We start from the raw sequence: 18,828 nt of genomic DNA, 5'->3' as shown, positions 1-18,828 counted from the left end.
TATTTGTGTTTGTGCTTTGAAGCAACGTGTCCATCTCATAGAGAGTGTTGACATGTCCGCCATTTATCAGCTGGAGGTCCCAGTACAGCTGAAGATAAAAATCCTCAGTCAGGGTTGGAAAACATTCAATTTTACATACAGTGTTTCTCTGGTATTATAAGATATAGAAAAAGAAGTTTGAATTTGACCTTTTCCTTCTTCTCCCTCTCCCTTTCCATTTCTACAAGAACATCGAAAACGTTTTCACCAACACAGGACCAGCTGATGTCCCCTCCTGCAATCTGACACCGACACAGAGTGAGAAACAATGATAACTGAAGGAGGTAGCTGGTGTGATCGGGACGTCTTCTTACCTTCTTCAGAGCCGTATGGGCTTCATCAGGGTCGGAGGGAACATGAAACACTTTTCCGTAGAGGACGCTCACGTCTTCTGAGGAAAACTCGGATCCGACAGACAAACCCAGACACTGGTACACACCGGCAACGCAATCCTGAGAGGACAATACAAGGACATTATTGTAGTTCACATACACACACACACATGGAAAACCTAAATAATCAGAAGATCTTACCTGTTCCATGTTTTCACCTCCGCAGGCCTGGCCAATTATACAGGCAGTTACTATGGTTACAGCGGCCCTCTGGACAACAGCTGGATCAGGTTACCAAGCAACAAAAGTTACAGTGTTATCTGTCAGAGGGAGACGGAAGGGGGTGAAATGTGACACGCGATCATGTGACATAATACACCTCTGTGAAAAAGTCAGCCGACAGATCCCAGCCCATAAAATGTTAACATCAATTTCACCAAGTCTGTAATTTCCTCTGACAGTAGCTCCTGGACGGGACAAAGTAACTGATACAAACAATAACAATAATGAAAATGAATGTTATTGGTAAGTAATAAAGTGTGTCACATAAAAGCATTTATAATGAAACATGTAAACATTTGAGACTATATAAAAAGCAGATTAAGACATAAAATAAAATTTAACAGGATAAAATACCTCAGCGTATTGTCTATGGTAGAGAAAGAGTTCTGTCTAAAACTTTAAGAAAGAACTTTTAAAAGAACTACAACATTAATGAAACCTTTACTCTTCATAAAGGCTCAACTTTAGATCTATTTCACATTTGTATGTGTCCATCCCATCTGCTGTACTCACTAAAACCCTCTTATTAATTAGATATTTTTATAATTAAAGATAATAATATTGTAACATAATTTTACAATTTTTTTTTTACTATAATTTTACACATTTCATTGCAGGTAACCTACTAAGAAATGAATGAGAAACTGTCGATCTTATTTCTGTCTTAGAATTGAAAAATATATAAATAAAATAAATATAAAATGAACGACCAGAACCATTGGAGAAACCTTTGTTTATTTGTAGAATTGAGATGGAAAATAAAGGAATACCTGAGGTCATGTGGTTTATTGTATAAACAGTCAATATCACAAAGGCTAAAATTAACCTGAACAGTAAACAAATGCTCTTTGGACTGTAAATAAAAATGTTAAATAATCTCATATTTCATTAATGTGTGAAACAGGAATAATAAAAAATAACATGTGACATTTGAAATTAATAAAACAAACTGCTGTGTTATATAAATATTCAGTGCTACAGATTCATATATATAAAAATGTTACTATAAACATCAAGGATTCAGTTATACACTCAAGCCAAAGTGTAGAATCCACAGGTTGTGTTCAATTTCAAACTTCAGTGACCAAAGGCTGATGCAGTCCGTGAGTAGATTGCAGATTACCATAGCATGGCATTGCGAGTGTGTTTGTGTGTGCGTGTTTGTGTGTGTGTATACAAGTTAGTGTCTGTAGCAGTTCAAGCATCATGTGTGTTTGCCGTGAATGATCTTGGGGCACTTCTCAGGCTGTATGCAGTGGTTGTTGTGCAGAACCAGACCGGCAGGACACTGGCAGCCTGGGACGCAGGGCTTGAAGCAGTGGCTCTCTATCACCCCCAGTGGTACGTCAACGTTAAAGCAGGTGACGGGACACGGAGGGCCACACTCGTCAAACACAAAGCCCCTCTCCACCGGACAGCCCACAGCTGTGAGAGACAGACACAGAAATAAAACAGTGAGAGGGACTGGAGACAATGTGCATCCATTATGGTTTAAAGAGCGTGGTGACCTTTACTGTGGCTCAGCAGGAGTCAGCAGATTGTAAATACATCTCCTGCCAGTAGCATTGTGAAGAACGCATCCCTGTTTTTACACAGCAGTTTAAGGAGCAGGTGGACTTTCTTTGAGATAGAATTAAAAAAATCTGTTATGACTTTTATTTCAATGTAAAAACTTACAGGTTTATCTTTGTAATTCTGCAATATTATTCACTAGATTAGTTTGTCAGTAATTACCTTATTTTCCTGAAAAAGCCCTGAAAACTGGGTTTAAAATATTTTTCTTGATAAGATGATACTGTAAGGAGTAGATAAGATAAATCATAAATAAATGATATTTTGTAACTTTGATTACCATAGAAATCTAAATCTATTATAATAGTTTAGAAATTAAAAAGCCACATTATGTTTCTCTGAACAGTATGTCATATTTCTTGTAAGTTTGTTTTGAATCCTTTTGGTGTGTTTAAGTATTTTTTGTGTGAGATTTGTGCCCGCTTCTATTTTTGTATATTCTTTATATTTATTTAGATTTTATATTGTAATTTTTTTTCACTAAATTATAATTTAAAAACTGGTGTGACAAACACCTTAAATCTTGGCTCTTTGGCTGATTATTTGTTTTCATGCAGTCACCCACTCCAATAAAGTAGGAAGCTGAAACATGTTTTCTGCTGCTTTTCTTCCACCACGTGTTTCTCTCACCACACAACGACGGGCTCCTCCACTTCAGGACAACCCCGGCCTCCCTGCACCGACTGGTGTAGGCCTCCAGGGCGTCGCACAGACACTCATCACTGTTGGCCCCGCAGGCACAGAGATCGTACACGCAGGCTCCGTACCACGGCTCAGGAGGCACCACGCGATGGCAGGGCTTAAAGACGGCGGACTTCAACACCTTACAGCGAGCATTAGCGCTCTTCTTGGCCTGGTAACCTGCGTCCTTACAGGGGTCAACATCTTCACCGGGTCGACAGGTTGAGAGGGAGCGGCTACCGTTCGTCACCTAAAATGAAAAAACGTTGTTTGATAAACCTGAAGCTTTCATTCAGTCGTTCTCTTTCTTCGATGTGTGGGTTTTACCCTCCAGCTATTGCCAAAGCCAGACTCCGATAGGCTGAGTTTTCCGCTGGGCATTCGGAGGTCATCCTGGTAGTAGTTGTTGAAGTTTCCACAGAGACCACAGGTGTGACCCTTATAGGAGCCCGGCACGCTCACTTCCAGGTGTGAACGGCCACTCCACAGCACCTACAGGGTGTGTTAGTGTGACGAAGTCGTAATATATCAGAAAACTTATCATCCAAAGAGCGAAAGTAAGATGAAAAAGAACAGTTTGTACCTTCAGGCCGATGTTTGTGTTGAGTAAGATGGTGTTGGTTTGTCGTTCGACGTAGATGTACGGTTCTGAGAGGAAAGGCAAACTCACAACTTCATCATTGACCTGAAAGTTAAATAAACGGACTGAGTGGATGCGAGACACAAACTTATTTGCAGTTGTTGCACACACAAACCTTCACAACCCAATCCTGAAGTAGCTGCACCGCAACGTCTCCAATAAACACAGTGACCTCTTTAGTCCAGGACACTCCTTTACGTCCACGATCATCGTTGGTCACGTGAACACTGCACAAAGAAGAGACTTTAAGTTTCACAAAACTTATTTCTCTATTTTAATTACTAAACGTGTTTCTTCAGTGAAAGTCAGCGGGAACTGCTTCTTATTTCCTCTTGTGGACTCATACTTTTCCACATGAAATAGGATGTTGGTGGAGGACTTGAAGACAAAAGTTTTTCCGGTTCGTGAACTCCCAGATAACATATGTCCCTCTAACTTTATTTCTGTGTGACCACGTCTGAGCTCAGAATATCCTGCCTCATTCTTCAAAGTTCGGACACGAGGTGATGTCTGTAAACGACTTGTTGTTAAGATCACGGTGATCTAAGACTTTTTACTTTGTGCCTCCTGCATGTGTTTTGTTATTCTATGTGTTTCCCCCTGTTTATTTATGTTCTCATGTGCTTGTTGTGTTTATGTTGTCAGGCCATGTGTTTCCTGTTATTGTCCGGAGACTCCGCCCTCTGCTGCTTCCCGCTCTTTGTCCCCCTCACCTGTTCCCTATCATCACCCTGAGTGTTTGCCTCATTAGTTCACCTGTGTCTTACCTTTGTTCCTCCTGCTATATAAGCCCAGTCTTTCTGTTGTCCCCTGTCGGATTGTATCGTTTTTGCCTGTGAGAAGCCATGCCAGGATTCTGAGTTTTTGAGGTCTGTTATCTTGTATTATATTTGACATTCTGATTTTTGATCTTCTTTGGTTTTTTTTGGAATTCTGTTTTTGCCAACTATTGAATTGGATTTTCTGTTTTTGCTGCCGTCATTTTTGCCCTTTTGGATCCTTGTTTTTTTCTTTGTTTTAAAATATGTAAGTATTTTTGGATCTTGGTCTGCGATTGGGTCCTTATACTGAGAAAGCCTAACACTTGTGACACTGAGAAGTTGTAGGAGCATTTTAAACCAACGTCTACTTCTGACCTCATCACCGGTTACGTTCCTCTACTGCCGTACACCCCTCGCTTGTGTAACTGAGCTGACCCTCTCACCTGAAGTCTCCATCCTCACAGTCCTGGGCCAGGACGTACGTGCACGCTCCCTGGAAGTGCAGCATGCGGCCATCGAAGGTGCGATAATGAGGGTCACCGAAGGCGATGCAGGTGGCCGGACGAGGAAGGCAGTGAGGACAGCACAGACCTGGGACAACTGCTGGCATCTCATCCTGATGGCAAACACACACAGGCACGCAGACACACACACACACTGGCTGAGTAACTATGATTAACCGAAGAGCCTCAGTGGAAGCCCAATAAATGTTGTCAGTGTCCATTCAAAATCTAAGGAAACATATCTCTGTACAGACTAAAGGGTTAAAAGAGTGAGATAACATTTTAAACAATGATGAAAAACTGTGTGTGCGTTTGGTTCTTATACTAACTGTTGCACAGGTAAGGGGAGGGCAGCGTTCGCTATGACAGTGCACGTCTCCAGACACACACGTACAGCTGGTGCACTCGTCCACCTCCCACTGCTCATTACTGTGATACACTGTCCCCTGGTGCAAACAGGACACCCCCGAGGCTACAACACACATGTATAGAACTTGTTAAGCAGACTTTATGCACACAGCTAGGGATGGTCACTGTAGTGGCTGGCAGCGTTACCAGGGCATTCTGGGCAGCATTTCCCTGGAGTCTTTACTGGTTTCTGGCCGTCCAGACAAACTGCAGGTAAACACTCCTCAATGCTGCATTCAATGTAGCCCAACTGAGGAGACATACAGAAAGAACACACAGCTTTAGAGGTAGATTGAGGAAGATGGTCTGAATAGTACGTGATATTTTGTATCTCGAGCTTACAGGATAAATAGGCTCCGTAGAATAGATACAAAAACTATCACCAATCTCGGCTCAATCTAGGTTGGTCATTGGAATCAAGTCCTGAATGTAGACTCTAAGAAGTACAGTTTAATCCAGCCTTGAAGAAAATCCCACACAAATCAATATTTTCTTTCTATTTACTCCAAAATGCTACTTTTGATGAGGCTCTTGCAGGTTGTTTTTCCTAAATTGACACTTACTTTTACCTAAATGGACATTTAAAAAAATCTCGAGAGCTGTCTGTATTTCTATCCGACTCACGTTACAGGTACACATCACGCAGCTGTCATCACTGTCTGTCCAGCTGCTGCCATTGGCCACTCTGCCTTGACCCTCAATCACACATTCTGTATGAAACACAATTATGGACGTTTTAATGGCAATGAGACTAAGAAATGTAAAAGGAAAAGAGAAATGGGGAGAAATCGTTGGTCCTCTCACCTTTACACACAGGGCAGCAGGAGTCTGGAGACATGAACTGTTCACGCAGAGGACAAGTCACTGGGACGCACAGCTGGTGGAGGCAGGTCCATGTCAGGTCCTAAATCAAAGAAATAGAATCACTGCGTGGCATAGAATCATATTAAACACATTAAAAACTCTTGTAGAGGCTTGATTGGTTTGTTTCTGTTCTTCAGCTGCAGATTAGTGTTGGTAAAAAACTATTAATCAGTTAATGCCCGTATAGTTTTCCTGACATATTCAGTTAATTGCACAAGAAGTGTCGTTGCTGTGTCACCTTGCAGTGGCAGGTAAAACAGGGGTCATCTGTGGCCAACACCTCATTCCCAATCAGTGCAGAGGTGCAGTTACTGAGAGGCTCTGAACACAATATACACAACACAAAAATTACCAGTGCACAGCAGAATAATATTATTAACATATCATGTGATTCCTGTCTGGTACTGACGTGCACAGACAGGACAGCAGGAGTCTGGACCAGAGAACAGGATGTTGCTCTTGGGACAGTCAACCAGACTGGGACACTGCTTTCGTAAACACCTCAGATGTTGTTCTCCGTCCGGCATCACCTGGAATACAAACAGGTTGAGTCACAACTATTAATATTCGCTTTTATATTAATATTATACCGTTACTTCAACTTCTTCAAGTACTGCAGTGTATCCTCTGCATCATCCTTGACGAGAAAACAACACGTAACAATTTCAATCATCTATTGACGATGTCTGGTTACAGTTTCACAGATTTAATAATACACACCAGCGAAGCCAGAAGCAGAGTACTGTTTTTTTACTGTTTGTGAATATGTACAAAATATCTTAACAATGAATTGACAGATTTTCACCAAACTTGGTGTGAATATTACTTGGAAGGGTATCTCAAGGGGATTGACTTTGGGAGCTGATCAGTCAAAGGTCAAAGGTTAAGGTCAAGAAAAATATGGTCTGAATGCCTAATTTTCCGACATGTAGTCGTTGTATAATAGAAAGGCAGTTGTAAAATAATTTATGGTTACATAGTAGGAATTAGGTCACTATGAAGTCTGAAAATTACCTTTTATAGTGCAGTAATGCATTATCTTTTACAACCAATAACACTAGAGACATGATCTACAGCTTATATGGATTATTCATTATCATATGGTATAAATGGCATAATTAAAATGGCATTATTACAATATAAAGAAGTCATTATTGCCAAATTGGGGTCTATACAGTCTATAGGTCTACAGCAGCCTGCGTCCTTGTCTGTAAAATATTTCAATAATAAATTAGTTTTGTGGCCTTTATTAAATAAAGATGCAAAACAATGTCTGGTTACAGCTTCACAAATGTTTGAGTCACGTCATTGGACCATAAATTGAAATTTTGACTGATGACACATCTAATTAAGAAACTTCAAACTTTCACAGAATCAAGAAGTCAAAGATAAGAACCAGTTCTCCAGTCAGAAGGTGTTTATGCATCATACCTCACAAGTGCAGATCTGACAGGGGTCGTCTGCTGGATGAAAACTGTCCCCTGGGCCGTAAACTCTGCCCTCAAATACACAGTCTGTTCAAAAACATTGTGTAAGTTTATCAAATAGAAAAAACCCTGACATGAAACATGCAGCTGTTGAGCTTCAGATCCTTATTTTCTTACCAGCACACACGGGGCAGCACTCCCCGGGCACGCTGATGAAGTTGATACAGGGAGAGAGACAGTGTACTTCAGAGCAGGTGGTCACTCCGTCCACACACATGCACGTCATACAGGGAGTGGAGTCTGCGAACCAGCTGCTGCCCTCGGTATGCTCCTCTCCTCCGTACGTACAGCCTGCGAGAGGGAAAATCAGTCACAGGAACAACTATTTCCAGCTGTGAGTGGAATCGCGGTGACGTATTTACCTCTGCAGCGAGGACAGCAGGCGCCTGGATCGGTCACCTGATGCATACATGGTAGTTTGGGACACTGGGGAGACGAACACTGGACCTCACCTGCCTGCAGGACTCAAACACTTTAGAACTTGAACACAGGAGAGGGTGAAAATACAGATAGAAAAGACAGAGCTTCACAATGGACGTCAGACCTGGCAGGTGCAGCTGGAGCAGCGGTTTGAACTCAGGGTCCATGCTTGGCCGTCACTGAACTCCTTCCCATCCAGCATACACACTGAGACAAGACAGAAATAAAGAACGAAGTTAGAAGATTTCCTGAAATACTGTACGAAAATAAAGAAAAATGGCATGTTCCAAGATGGTCGTGTTAGTTTTTTAGCATTTATACAAACAGTTCCAAAAAATACCTGTGCACTCAGGGCAGCACTGTCCTGGTTTGGTAACGGGTCGAGCGCAGGGTGTCGACGGGCAGACGAGCGGCACACAAGTGACGGTGCCTCTGACACATGTGCAGCGCTGGCAGGGGTTCGAGGAGGGCGTGAAGGTGTGACTGTGAGAGTGCACGACCCCCTTGTAGAGGCAGGAGTCACAGACCGGGCAGCAGGTTTCTGAAGGGACAGGGTGAGAGCACCGGACTGGACAAGGTCTCCTCTGACAGTTCACCACCTCGTTCTGTTCAGGGGAAGAAGGTGGGAAAAGAGAACGGATGAAAGGATGGGCTAAATCAAACTATGTGCATTCGCCATTCAGTTGTTTTTTATTTTTCATTCAGTCAGAATTGTCAGACTGACCAGACAGGAGCACGAGGAGCAGGGGTCAGAGGGTGAAGAGAAGGTGGAGCCGGTCTGATACTCTCTCCCTTGATGCTGACATGTGCCGGTGCAGACAGGGCAGCACTCTCCAGGCGGAGTCACTGGACGCACGCAGGCAAAGCCTGGACAAGATGCACGTGTACACACCACACCTCCGTTCTGCACATAAAGACATATGTTAAACTATACAAATGAGAATGAATGAATGGAGTGGTAATTTAGATTCATCCATCCATTTTCAGGATTTTGTGGGTTTAAAGGGAAACTCCACCGAAAAACCTTGTTGTGCTCCTATCTGCTCCAGTGGAAGTCATACAATAATAAGTAATTCAAAAAAAGCTGGACATTCCAATCAAAAGCAGAAAAGTGGATCATGCAAAAAATCTTATTAAAGTAAAATAAAAAAACATTTTATAGCCCACAGATTTCCTCCTCAGATGTCCATTTTTTTAGACAACACACTTTTCTAAAACACACTTGACACGTGTTGTGTCCACAGCTCTGAATTGGTTTCATAATAATGTCTAATTCTGATTGTCTGTCAGATTAACAAAGAGAATTGTGTAATAAAACAAATATAGTATATATTATGTACCAGACAGGAGCAGAGCTGACAGTGGTCCGTCGGGTGTTGGAATCGTTCTCCGCTAAAACACTCCCGTCCGTTAAAGCTGCATCCATCACACACTCCACAGGCACATCCGTCCAGAGCTGGGTGTGGACATAACACAGCTGGGCATCTTCTCTGCACACACACCACCTCGCCTCTCTGTGGAAGGATGAAAAATAAACAAGATGACGAGAAGATGTGATGGTGCAGAGGTCAAAAAGTTAAAGGGTCTCACTCACTGAGCAGGTGCATTCCTCACAGCCTCTCTCTCCTCCGGGCAGAACCTGACCGTCAACATACGAGACACCTTGGAAATGACAACCTAAAAACAAAAGACAGCATTAGTTACTCACACAATCTGCACATGCATGCGTCTCTGTTACATCTGCAGTGATAACGTACCATCACAGACCGGGCATCCACATGGGCTGGTGCCGGGGTGAGGACACAGAGATGCTGGACACGTTTTCTTCAGGCAGCGCACCGAACCCCTCTGCAAGTGAAGAAGCAAGACATGTTGTTTAGAGAGATTAACCAGCAGACATGTGTTTGTGAATGTGTGCGTGTGTGTATTGCTGGCACCTGGCAGGTACACTCAGAGCAGAGGTTCCCTGGGTCAGGGATCGTCTGCCCATCGATCAGGACCACACTGTTATAGAAGCAGCCTTTACAAAAGAGACAGATTCATTTAGTCATGTTGTGATCGTGGAAATGATGAGGACACAAAGCATGAATCAAGTGAATCCTCAACTAGAATGTATCTGACTTTGCCTTTACGTACGGTCACATTCTGCACAGCATTGTCCGGGGGGTTTATATGGGTGGCTACAATCTCCATAGCAGGGCAGCTTGGAGCAGACCACCTCCCCTCCGTAGCAGTAACACACACTACAAGGGTCTTGGTCATCAGGAAACTCAGTGCCCTCGGGATATTCTTTACCGTGAAACATGCAGCCTGCAAGTTGAAGATTAGAGGCCGACATGTTTTTGAGATGAATTAAAAACAGTGAGTTTATCTTCAGTAGCTGGGGCATTATTTTACATAAGTCACGTTGCAGTCAAGTGTTTCAAACGCTCACCGTCACAGGACATGCAGCACTGTCTCTGGACTGGGTGGTTACAGTTGGAGGGTGGACAGCGTTTTCTCTCACAGCGGACAGATCCCTCACGGCACAAACACGCAGAACATGGGTCTGACGCGTCATCCCACGTCTCCCCGTTGGCTCGCTCTCGACTCTCATGTAAACAGCCTGCAAGAGGGAGTGCATTATGGAAATATGCTCAGATTGAATGTGCAGTCTCTTAGGAAAAATCAAAACTGCCTCGTCTTCAAGTTTCCCGACAGGAATTGTGAGGTTATACCTTCGCAGGTCCGGCAGCACTCTTGTGTGATGGGGTGAGAACACGCTGTGAAGGGGCAGGGCCTCCGCTGACAGTGAACAGTCCCGTCGGTGCAGGCACATGATCGACAGCTGTCAGTCGGGTGGTAAAACCGCTCGGTGTGTCTGTAGGTCCGTTGTTCAAACACACAGTCTGATGGAGGAGCTGAGGGGACATCAGGGAAAATAATGAATGATATGTTCAGTCATGAGCTTTTTTCCTCCACTGTTACTCCTCCTGATTTTTGTTCTCTCTTGCACAGCCTTACCTGGACACTGGGGGCAGCAGTCTCCTGGTATCACATTCGGGTGTGAGCACAGCAGTGGTGGACACCTCTTCTTCAGACACTGGACATTCCCATTCTGTAACAAAGATAAAAATAAATAGCCGCTTCAAAAAGACAAAAGCTGACCAACACAGGGGGACAAGTCGTGATGTGACGCTCAGTATTCTTACGATGCAGCTGCATGTCCTGCATGTGTCAGTCGGGTGAGGAAACTCCAGACCGTTGGAATACTCTTTCCCAGCATGGGTGCAGCCTGATGGCAGATTGTGAAACTGTGAGATTTTAATTGGTGAAATGTGTTGAGTGTTCCTGATGATGAAATAACACAGCCTCACCATTAGGGATGTGGGGAAAAATAGATTCAGTTACAAATTGCGATTCTTGTGAGGCAGCATGGCGATTTTAAATCGCCATGCTGCATATTTATTGGTTTATACCGGGGGGGATATATGGGGGGAGCAACATCACCCCAGAGCATGTTGACCAGCTCTTGCTTTTGCAAAAGAATCTAAACATACCCAAGCACTAGCTTTGCATCGCCTACATGCAAACAACAATAGCCTACTTTTTGTTTATTTCAAAGTTTATATTTTAAGTAAACTTTTATTCATTCTATTTAATTTACCTTTTATTTATTGTTTAAAAGTGGCATACATTTCTTAATCTGTCAGTTTGTGTGCAGTTGACAGGGGCTATACAATAATAGGGCACATTTTTATTTATTTTCTCAATTGGCTGCCCGGCAGTCATTAAGTTAATGTTAATATTTGAAATAAAACTTGTAAAGCTCTAAGTGAATTTGACTGTGTTGTATTTGAAGGAATGATTCAACATTTTTCCATGGTCCAGTATTTAAAAAAAAAAAAAAAAAAAGAAATCCCAGGATATCGTTATATCGAATCGCAATACTTACAGAATCGCAATACCCACAGAATCGCAATACATATCGTATCGCCACCTAAGTATCATGATAGTATCGTATCGGGAGGTCCCTGCCGATTCCCGTCCCTACTCACCATTGCAGTTGTTCTGACAGCAGGTTCCAGGTCGAGGCGCATTACAGTGCGGCTGAGGGCATTGTGCTTGGTGGCAGTCGATCCTGCCGCTCACACACTCACACTCCTCACACACACTAACGGGATTGAGAAAAACTTGTCCATCCACAAACACGCGGTTTTCAAAGGAGCAGTCTAGAGAAGATGCAAATACACAGAAGTGTGACTAAGCCGACTGAGGATAGTTGATGGAAATAAAATCACTGAACAACGTACAACATGAATCACGATCATGTCACGACTTTGTGTACCTGGACATTTAGCGCAGCACTCTCCGGGTGGAGTGTATGAGTTGGTGCAGTTGACTGGAGGACAAGGTCTCCTCTCACACGCCACAGTCCCGTGCTGAGGAGAAGGAAAAGCTGTCAGCAGGTCTGAGGTTTAACAGAGTAATGCAGCGGGTTCGTAAATAGAAACACATTAACCTGACAGGTGCAGATGTGGCAGGGCTGCTCGGGGGTCGCAAACTTCTGGCCGTCACTGTAGATACGATGATTATAGGTGCAGCTTTCGCACGTTGCACAGCAGGAGCCTAAGACAAGGAGAAATACACATGTACAGAGGGTGCACACTGACAAAGCTTTGTCACTGAGAGATTTGATCACAAATTCAGGACGCATTAAAATACGTCCTGAATGTGTCTCTTGTGACACTTGATGTCAGATGAGAATGAGAGAGAGAGAGAGAGAGAGAGAGAGAGAGAGAGAGAGAGAGAGAGAGAGAGAGAGAGAGAGAGAGAGAGAGAGAGAGAGAGAGAGAGAGAGAGAGAAAAGAGAGTCAGGAGGGACTGAATGAATGTGCAGCTGTGCTATGACGAAAATTGAGTATTAAAGAATAGTATCAATAATTCTGCGTCGGTCATGTGTTGATACTGTAGCGGGTTTGAGTCAGAGAGCTTCAGCTGAGTCTGGTTCTTCACATGTGGCCCAGACCACCTCCAAATATGGTCTGAGTGATGGGATCTCAGGACGCCTTCAGGACGGGGTCCAGGTCTTACCAGTGGTCTTGGTGGGATGCAGGCACTCGCGGGGTGGGCAGTGGGTGTGTGTACACCGGGTTTCTCCATTGGCACAGGTGCAGCTGGAGCAGCGGCTCTCCAGTTGCCAGCTGGAGCCTTCTTCATATTCCACCCCCTCCAACACACATGCTACAACGAGGAAGGATGAGACGCCATGTGTTCACATAAGAATTGAATCCGTGTGTGTGTGTCTGTGTGTGTGTGCAGATTGTTACCTTTGCAGATCGGACAGCAGAGTTGTGGGTCTATTATGGGGTTGGAACACTGGACAGGAGGACACTTCTCTTCATGGCAAATTACATTGCCACCCTTACAGATACATGTATAAGAGAATACAGACATATGAGGGAAAGTTAGCAAAATGTAGAAACACAATTTAGTTTAATACAGAGTAGAATCATTTAATCTAGACGTTTCGATGCTTTATTTTTGAGTTTACCTTACACCTGCACTGTAGACACGGTCCACTCCCTGCAGGCGTGAACACTTCCCCATGAGCATACACCCTCCTGTCGTACTCACAGACTGCAGGAAAAACACACAACCTGATCAGGTTAAAGTTTGAGCAGTAAAAGCAAAAATGGAAGATGACATGCAATTGGATACACGGACCATCACATGTGGAACAACACTCTCCCTTGTGCTTAGCTGGATGATTGCAGCGCGGTGTCGGACACGATGAATCCAAACGTTCACAGGACACTTCGCCTGCCTGACAGATGGAGACAAGATGGGATTAGGTGCTTCAACCCGATGCAGTAGATGAGTAGAAATGATTTTGACTGGTTTTCTTTCAACATGTGGGTCGTGAAATCCTGCCAAATCCAGTCACGTGAAGTTCACATAACCGTGAAACCACCAGAGCTTTGCCAAACTGAACTCACAGAGCAGTAGCAGCGGAGGCAGGCGTCTCTCCTGGAGGGGAACGTCTGTCCGTCCACGTACACCTTGGACTCATATTCACACTGCTCACACCTACAGAGTTTCAAAACAAACACAAAAAAACTCTAAATCTTTCATTTGCATGCCCACATTCAACTTTGAGATGGAACAGCTGCAGGTTTGAAAGCGACATGGGTGAGGTGAGGCATGTTTTTTACCGTGGGCAACAGTCTCCAGCCCGATGTACAGGGTTTCGACAAGACAGAGCAGGACAGGGAAGAGGGGAACACGCCACGTTTCCATTCTTGTGAAAAAAAAACAGAAAAACAAGCAAACACAGATGTATTCCATAACAAATTATTCACAACTGATTTACACCACAGACTGCATATACAGATAGAAGACGTGACAACTCCCCAAGAAGTCTCGATCACCCCACTGATGGCTAGCTGCACTATAGGTCATAAATCCTGCAACCTCCATGTTAGTGGAAGGGACATGGAACAAACTAAAACTCAAAGTACACATGAGAAGTTATGATCAAGCTAAAGTATGTCCAAATTCACTCGATTTTAATTAGATGCTACAAAAACAGGGTTAAACGTCATATTTGACTCTCTACCGGTCAAGAGTTTGTATCAATTTGTATCGGGATCTCCTAATGTGAAAGATGGCAGAGGATAATGGATAAAGGGAGGAAGTGGAGTTGCGTTGTCCATCTTTACACAGTCTATGGTGTACACATGCAAAATTCAATCATCACTCTCTTCAGTGACGTACCACACAGGTACACTCTTGACAACGGTCTCCAGTAGGAATCGCGGCGCCGTTAGGGAAGTCTTGACCATTCGCGCCACAGCCTACGAGACACACGTGAGCACAAGCTGTTTCTCTGCAGTCCATCACACACTCACACTGCTCCGGTGAATGAATCAAACCCACCCTGACAGACCGGACAGCAGGTATTTGGCAGTGGAGCAGCTGGGTTTTTACAAGGTGTGCGGCACTGCTCCTTCTCACAGTGAACACGACCCTCCTGGAGAGAAGACAGATAAATATCACTGGATATGAAGAGATGAGAACCTAAGTTGATGATAAGTATTCAGCCCACCAAACAGTGGCAGACGTCACATGGGCTCTCTTCTGGTCTCCACTTGGCTTTGTGATCATAACGGACACCAGTATGGATGCAGCCTGCAAAGAAATGTTGCATCCGATTACTTTACTGTCATCGTGGAACTTAAGTACTTCAAATTAAATTTAACATCACAAGATATAGAAGAGAAAGACGTCCGTCTTTGTAGAATTTAACCCATTTTCTTTCTGCTGTTTATTGTATTAATTGCATGAATATAAATCCATACTCTTTAGCCATTTAGCTTTATCTTCTGTATGCATGTGTTTTAATTATTAGGGCCCGAGCACTGACAGGCACTGACAGACAGTGAGGCCCTATTGAAATTGTAAGGATTATTATTAGTATTTTTCAGGCAAATGAATTGGCTTAACATTAACGATTGGATTACCTGCTCATTCCCATGAGAAACTAAGCACAGGAAGAAGATGGACACAGTCTTTTGTGTGTGTGTGTGTGTCTGTGTCATTCAATACTTTTTTGATTCACATTTCAGAAAAAACTATTATATTTTCTACTTTACTACATATATTTGACAGCCTTACTTGAAAGTTACTTTTATATTTTGGGATTTTAGATACTGGATGATTTAACATGCTTTAAAAACCTATTGTTAGAGAATAACCCAGTAGTTTCCAACCTTGGCTTCTGACGCCTTAAAAGAATCACAGTGTGGGACCTTTATATATACAGTCTATGTGTGGGACACATTTAATTTAATATAATTCAGAAAATTCATGCAAAACCTTCTAGTTTATATTTTCACTTGAATTGTATTATGTTCTGTATTTGTATGCATCATATTTACTGTGTTAGTTTGTCTGTGTCTTATCATATCCTCTCAGTCAGTGCTGTTTTCATGCCATATGCACAAAATCAGTGCAAATAAATTCACCAGCGTTCAATATTAGTGATTTAATACATATTTTATTTATCTTTTGCTCTAGAGTTTCTTCTGTCATATTGATTTATATATATTTTTTTATTCTTACTTTTGCATTGCGTGCAGCAGTCTCCAGGTACAGTCTCTTTCTGTGTGCAGTCCAGTGAGGGGCAGGGCAGAGGAGAGCACTCCCTGGTACCACCCTGTGGCCAAAGGAGGGGAGAACAGGTGAGACACAGTAAAAAAATACCAGAAGAATTGTTAAGGCTCAATAAAAATGGTTGCGTACGTGCGTGTAAAATACTTACCTTACACGTACATGTCTGACAGCCATCCACAGTGCTGTAGGACACATTATGAATTGTGCCGTCCGGCTCACATCCTGAATAAGAGACAAAATCTTCAGTGCACCCACATTTTTTATCTTCTCAGTAATAAATATGTTTTTGTTTCATTAGAGGTGGTCTTTATCCTCTACACGCTCTTTCCATGAATGCAGATGTTCGTCACCTTTTCTCTCTCGGTCACTGGAGGAACATCTGGCTCTGTTCTCTCTCTCCAGTAACGACAGAGGGGCGTTGTTTCGATATAATACACTGTACACATGCTCGCTCTCTCACACTAAATTTTAACGGTGCATAACTATAACCATAAGTGCCAGTTACCCTTTTAACGACTACCACTGGCGAGTCTATTAAAAATTAAGGAGATTTACAGTTTGAGAAACAAGTAGAAGAAAATTGGAAAAGGGGAAAGAGGTTTCCCTCCGGAGGATTCCCTCTGGACGATGGCGCTAACGACTTCCTCCGTTCTGTGGCTGTTTTACTTATCTTGCTAAAAAAAAGTTGTTTACATAAACGATCTCTGAAAATCAACGCTTGCCAATTTGTTTTTCATCAAACACTTTCAGCGAGCTTATCAAAGAGTATCTCCTCTTGAACTTTTCGGGAGATCCTTATTTTAATGACGAGGACAGAGACAATGTGTTTGTGTGTGTGAGAGAGAGGGTTATAATCACAGGGTGAGAGAGAGAGAGAGAGGGGCAGGAGAGGCTGCCTACTGTGCCAGCAGCCAACAGGCATTTCCTCTAGCAAGCCAAGCATGCATGAGATCAAAGTGCGAGTGTATATCAGCTGGGAGCTGTCGGAGTCTTCTAGCCTACATGCAGAAACAATTAAGGCAGAGATGAATGAAAATGGCAGAGACAGTGACGGAGAGAGCTGTCGTAGGGGGGGAGAGAGGAGACAGTGGGGAACATGTTTATTCCATTGATGGTGAAAATGTGCACGATAAGCTGAAAAGAGTGATGTTGACATAACCCTCTGGGAGTGAGGACGTTAGAGAGACACAGAGAGAGACTGGGAATCCCCACTGAGGACAGTCCAACATCCAACGTGAGTCCCACATGTTGCTTCACATCAAGCTGTGGAAAGTCTCCTCAAATGACTAGAAAACATTCACATGGATTATATCATAATCATAAGGGATTTTGTAAGTGTGAGTGTGAGAAGTGAGGTGTAGAAAGAAAACAGGTGGAAATGGCAATAAAGACAAAGACAAAAGCTGAGTCCTCTTTACCTCTGATGTTAGATTGACATGTGACCTTTCCAGATGTGCAAGTGCAAACATTGCTGAGGTCAATTTGCCAGCGGTGGCCATCGTCCACTTCACGTCCCTCCCACTCACATCGCGGCCTCACGCACTCACATCCCTCCAGGTACTTGAGACGAGATTGTAGGTCGGCATTCTGCAATGAAACCAAAATATCTATACAATTCCAAGATTTCATATCATAGCACATCATATAATTTTTCATGAAAAAGTCCTACTACCTGAGCTTTGACCATGTCCAGCATACGAGCCATCTCCTCCATCCTCTTCTCCAGCGTCTTCAGCCTGTCGTCCTTCTGGACCTGGGAAACAGACTTTACCCCTTCAGGAGAAGCCGGAGGCCCCAGGGCGACACCTCGCTGCAGCTGGTCACTCTGGACGTCCTGGGGATAAGTGGCGGTTTGGTCCACTGGCCTGTGGCTTGTTTGAGATTTACTGGGGGAAGCACCCTGCTGTAACCCTCGGCTGCTGTCAGTCCAAGAATCTGCGCTCTGGGCGACTGCGTGCTTAGACGCAGGCAGATTATCTGGGAAATAACAAGAAAGTGTGAGAGTTTGTGTTTGATGAGAGGAGCAAGAGATTCCTGAATAATTACTGAATGAATCAAAGAACACATTCGGAGCCTGAACAAACCCGGGAAAACACTGTGAAGATTAAGATCCACAAGGAAAGAGGAAAAATAAACACACTGTTTGGGAGGGTTACTGCCTGAGGGCCAAAAGATATGATCTAATCCACATCGACTAGGTGGTCCCTGCACTGAGGGTCTCGCTGTCCACGACGCCAGACGAAATAAGCAAAGTAAAGTATTATCAGTGATTTACAGGTTCATATAAAAGGGAATGACAAGGAAACCTCTTGGGGAAGCATAAATTCTGATCACATAATAAACCCCTATAAACATGTTATCGCAAACAGATGTACAGATATACAGACACAGACGTCCATGTACTGCATACACACATACAATGTCTAGAAAGTCAATTATAACTCTCCAGGTAACTTTGAAAATATTTATGATTGATCATGTTTATTTTCGAGGGAACATTCACATTATTTCTTTTTTTTTAACCTGCAAGAGGAAAAAAAACAGATGTACACTCAGGATTGATATAGAGAATGTTTCTTTACCTGTAAAATTGTTGCAGACCCATGGGCGCCTTATATATGCTTTCATTGAAATCTCAGCTCTCTTCAAATATCCCTGTTTTCATAAAGAAACACAGACATGCTC

At 43.2% G+C, this 18,828-nt stretch overlaps 1 protein-coding gene across 1 annotated transcript in view; it reads right to left on the bottom strand.

The window, feature by feature from the left end:
• Positions 1-1,391: 1,391 nt before the first annotated feature.
• The window catches only part of kcp (kielin cysteine rich BMP regulator), a 19,482-nt gene continuing 2,045 nt past the window's right edge, over positions 1,392-18,828 (bottom strand). The window contains exons 3-46 of the mRNA XM_061077122.1: positions 18,726-18,798; positions 17,816-18,120; positions 17,562-17,730; positions 16,292-16,365; positions 16,093-16,186; positions 15,077-15,159; positions 14,908-15,001; positions 14,746-14,825; positions 14,184-14,269; positions 13,968-14,058; positions 13,696-13,795; positions 13,523-13,608; positions 13,299-13,392; positions 13,063-13,212; positions 12,491-12,597; positions 12,317-12,410; positions 12,027-12,200; positions 11,181-11,263; positions 10,993-11,086; positions 10,707-10,889; positions 10,424-10,594; positions 10,126-10,299; positions 9,927-10,009; positions 9,747-9,837; positions 9,584-9,666; positions 9,330-9,503; positions 8,714-8,893; positions 8,330-8,594; positions 8,114-8,196; positions 7,932-8,025; positions 7,687-7,860; positions 7,514-7,596; positions 6,492-6,612; positions 6,321-6,403; positions 6,023-6,122; positions 5,843-5,928; positions 5,366-5,468; positions 5,140-5,282; positions 4,751-4,923; positions 3,662-3,773; positions 3,490-3,591; positions 3,234-3,398; positions 2,856-3,156; positions 1,392-2,078 (exon numbers count right to left, since the gene is read on the bottom strand). Of these exons, the coding sequence (XP_060933105.1) occupies positions 1,858-2,078; positions 2,856-3,156; positions 3,234-3,398; positions 3,490-3,591; positions 3,662-3,773; positions 4,751-4,923; positions 5,140-5,282; positions 5,366-5,468; positions 5,843-5,928; positions 6,023-6,122; positions 6,321-6,403; positions 6,492-6,612; positions 7,514-7,596; positions 7,687-7,860; positions 7,932-8,025; positions 8,114-8,196; positions 8,330-8,594; positions 8,714-8,893; positions 9,330-9,503; positions 9,584-9,666; positions 9,747-9,837; positions 9,927-10,009; positions 10,126-10,299; positions 10,424-10,594; positions 10,707-10,889; positions 10,993-11,086; positions 11,181-11,263; positions 12,027-12,200; positions 12,317-12,410; positions 12,491-12,597; positions 13,063-13,212; positions 13,299-13,392; positions 13,523-13,608; positions 13,696-13,795; positions 13,968-14,058; positions 14,184-14,269; positions 14,746-14,825; positions 14,908-15,001; positions 15,077-15,159; positions 16,093-16,186; positions 16,292-16,365; positions 17,562-17,730; positions 17,816-18,120; positions 18,726-18,798 (5,679 nt within the window). The 3' untranslated portion in view covers positions 1,392-1,857. The remainder of the gene's footprint in view (positions 2,079-2,855; positions 3,157-3,233; positions 3,399-3,489; positions 3,592-3,661; positions 3,774-4,750; positions 4,924-5,139; positions 5,283-5,365; positions 5,469-5,842; positions 5,929-6,022; positions 6,123-6,320; positions 6,404-6,491; positions 6,613-7,513; positions 7,597-7,686; positions 7,861-7,931; positions 8,026-8,113; positions 8,197-8,329; positions 8,595-8,713; positions 8,894-9,329; positions 9,504-9,583; positions 9,667-9,746; positions 9,838-9,926; positions 10,010-10,125; positions 10,300-10,423; positions 10,595-10,706; positions 10,890-10,992; positions 11,087-11,180; positions 11,264-12,026; positions 12,201-12,316; positions 12,411-12,490; positions 12,598-13,062; positions 13,213-13,298; positions 13,393-13,522; positions 13,609-13,695; positions 13,796-13,967; positions 14,059-14,183; positions 14,270-14,745; positions 14,826-14,907; positions 15,002-15,076; positions 15,160-16,092; positions 16,187-16,291; positions 16,366-17,561; positions 17,731-17,815; positions 18,121-18,725; positions 18,799-18,828) is intronic.

The sequence above is a fragment of the Limanda limanda genome, chromosome 8 (genome assembly GCF_963576545.1).
Source record: "Limanda limanda chromosome 8, fLimLim1.1, whole genome shotgun sequence".
NCBI lineage: Eukaryota > Metazoa > Chordata > Actinopteri > Pleuronectiformes > Pleuronectidae > Limanda > Limanda limanda.
Note: the sequence above shows the minus strand (reverse complement) of the source record. Positions and strands in the feature narration are given on the sequence as shown.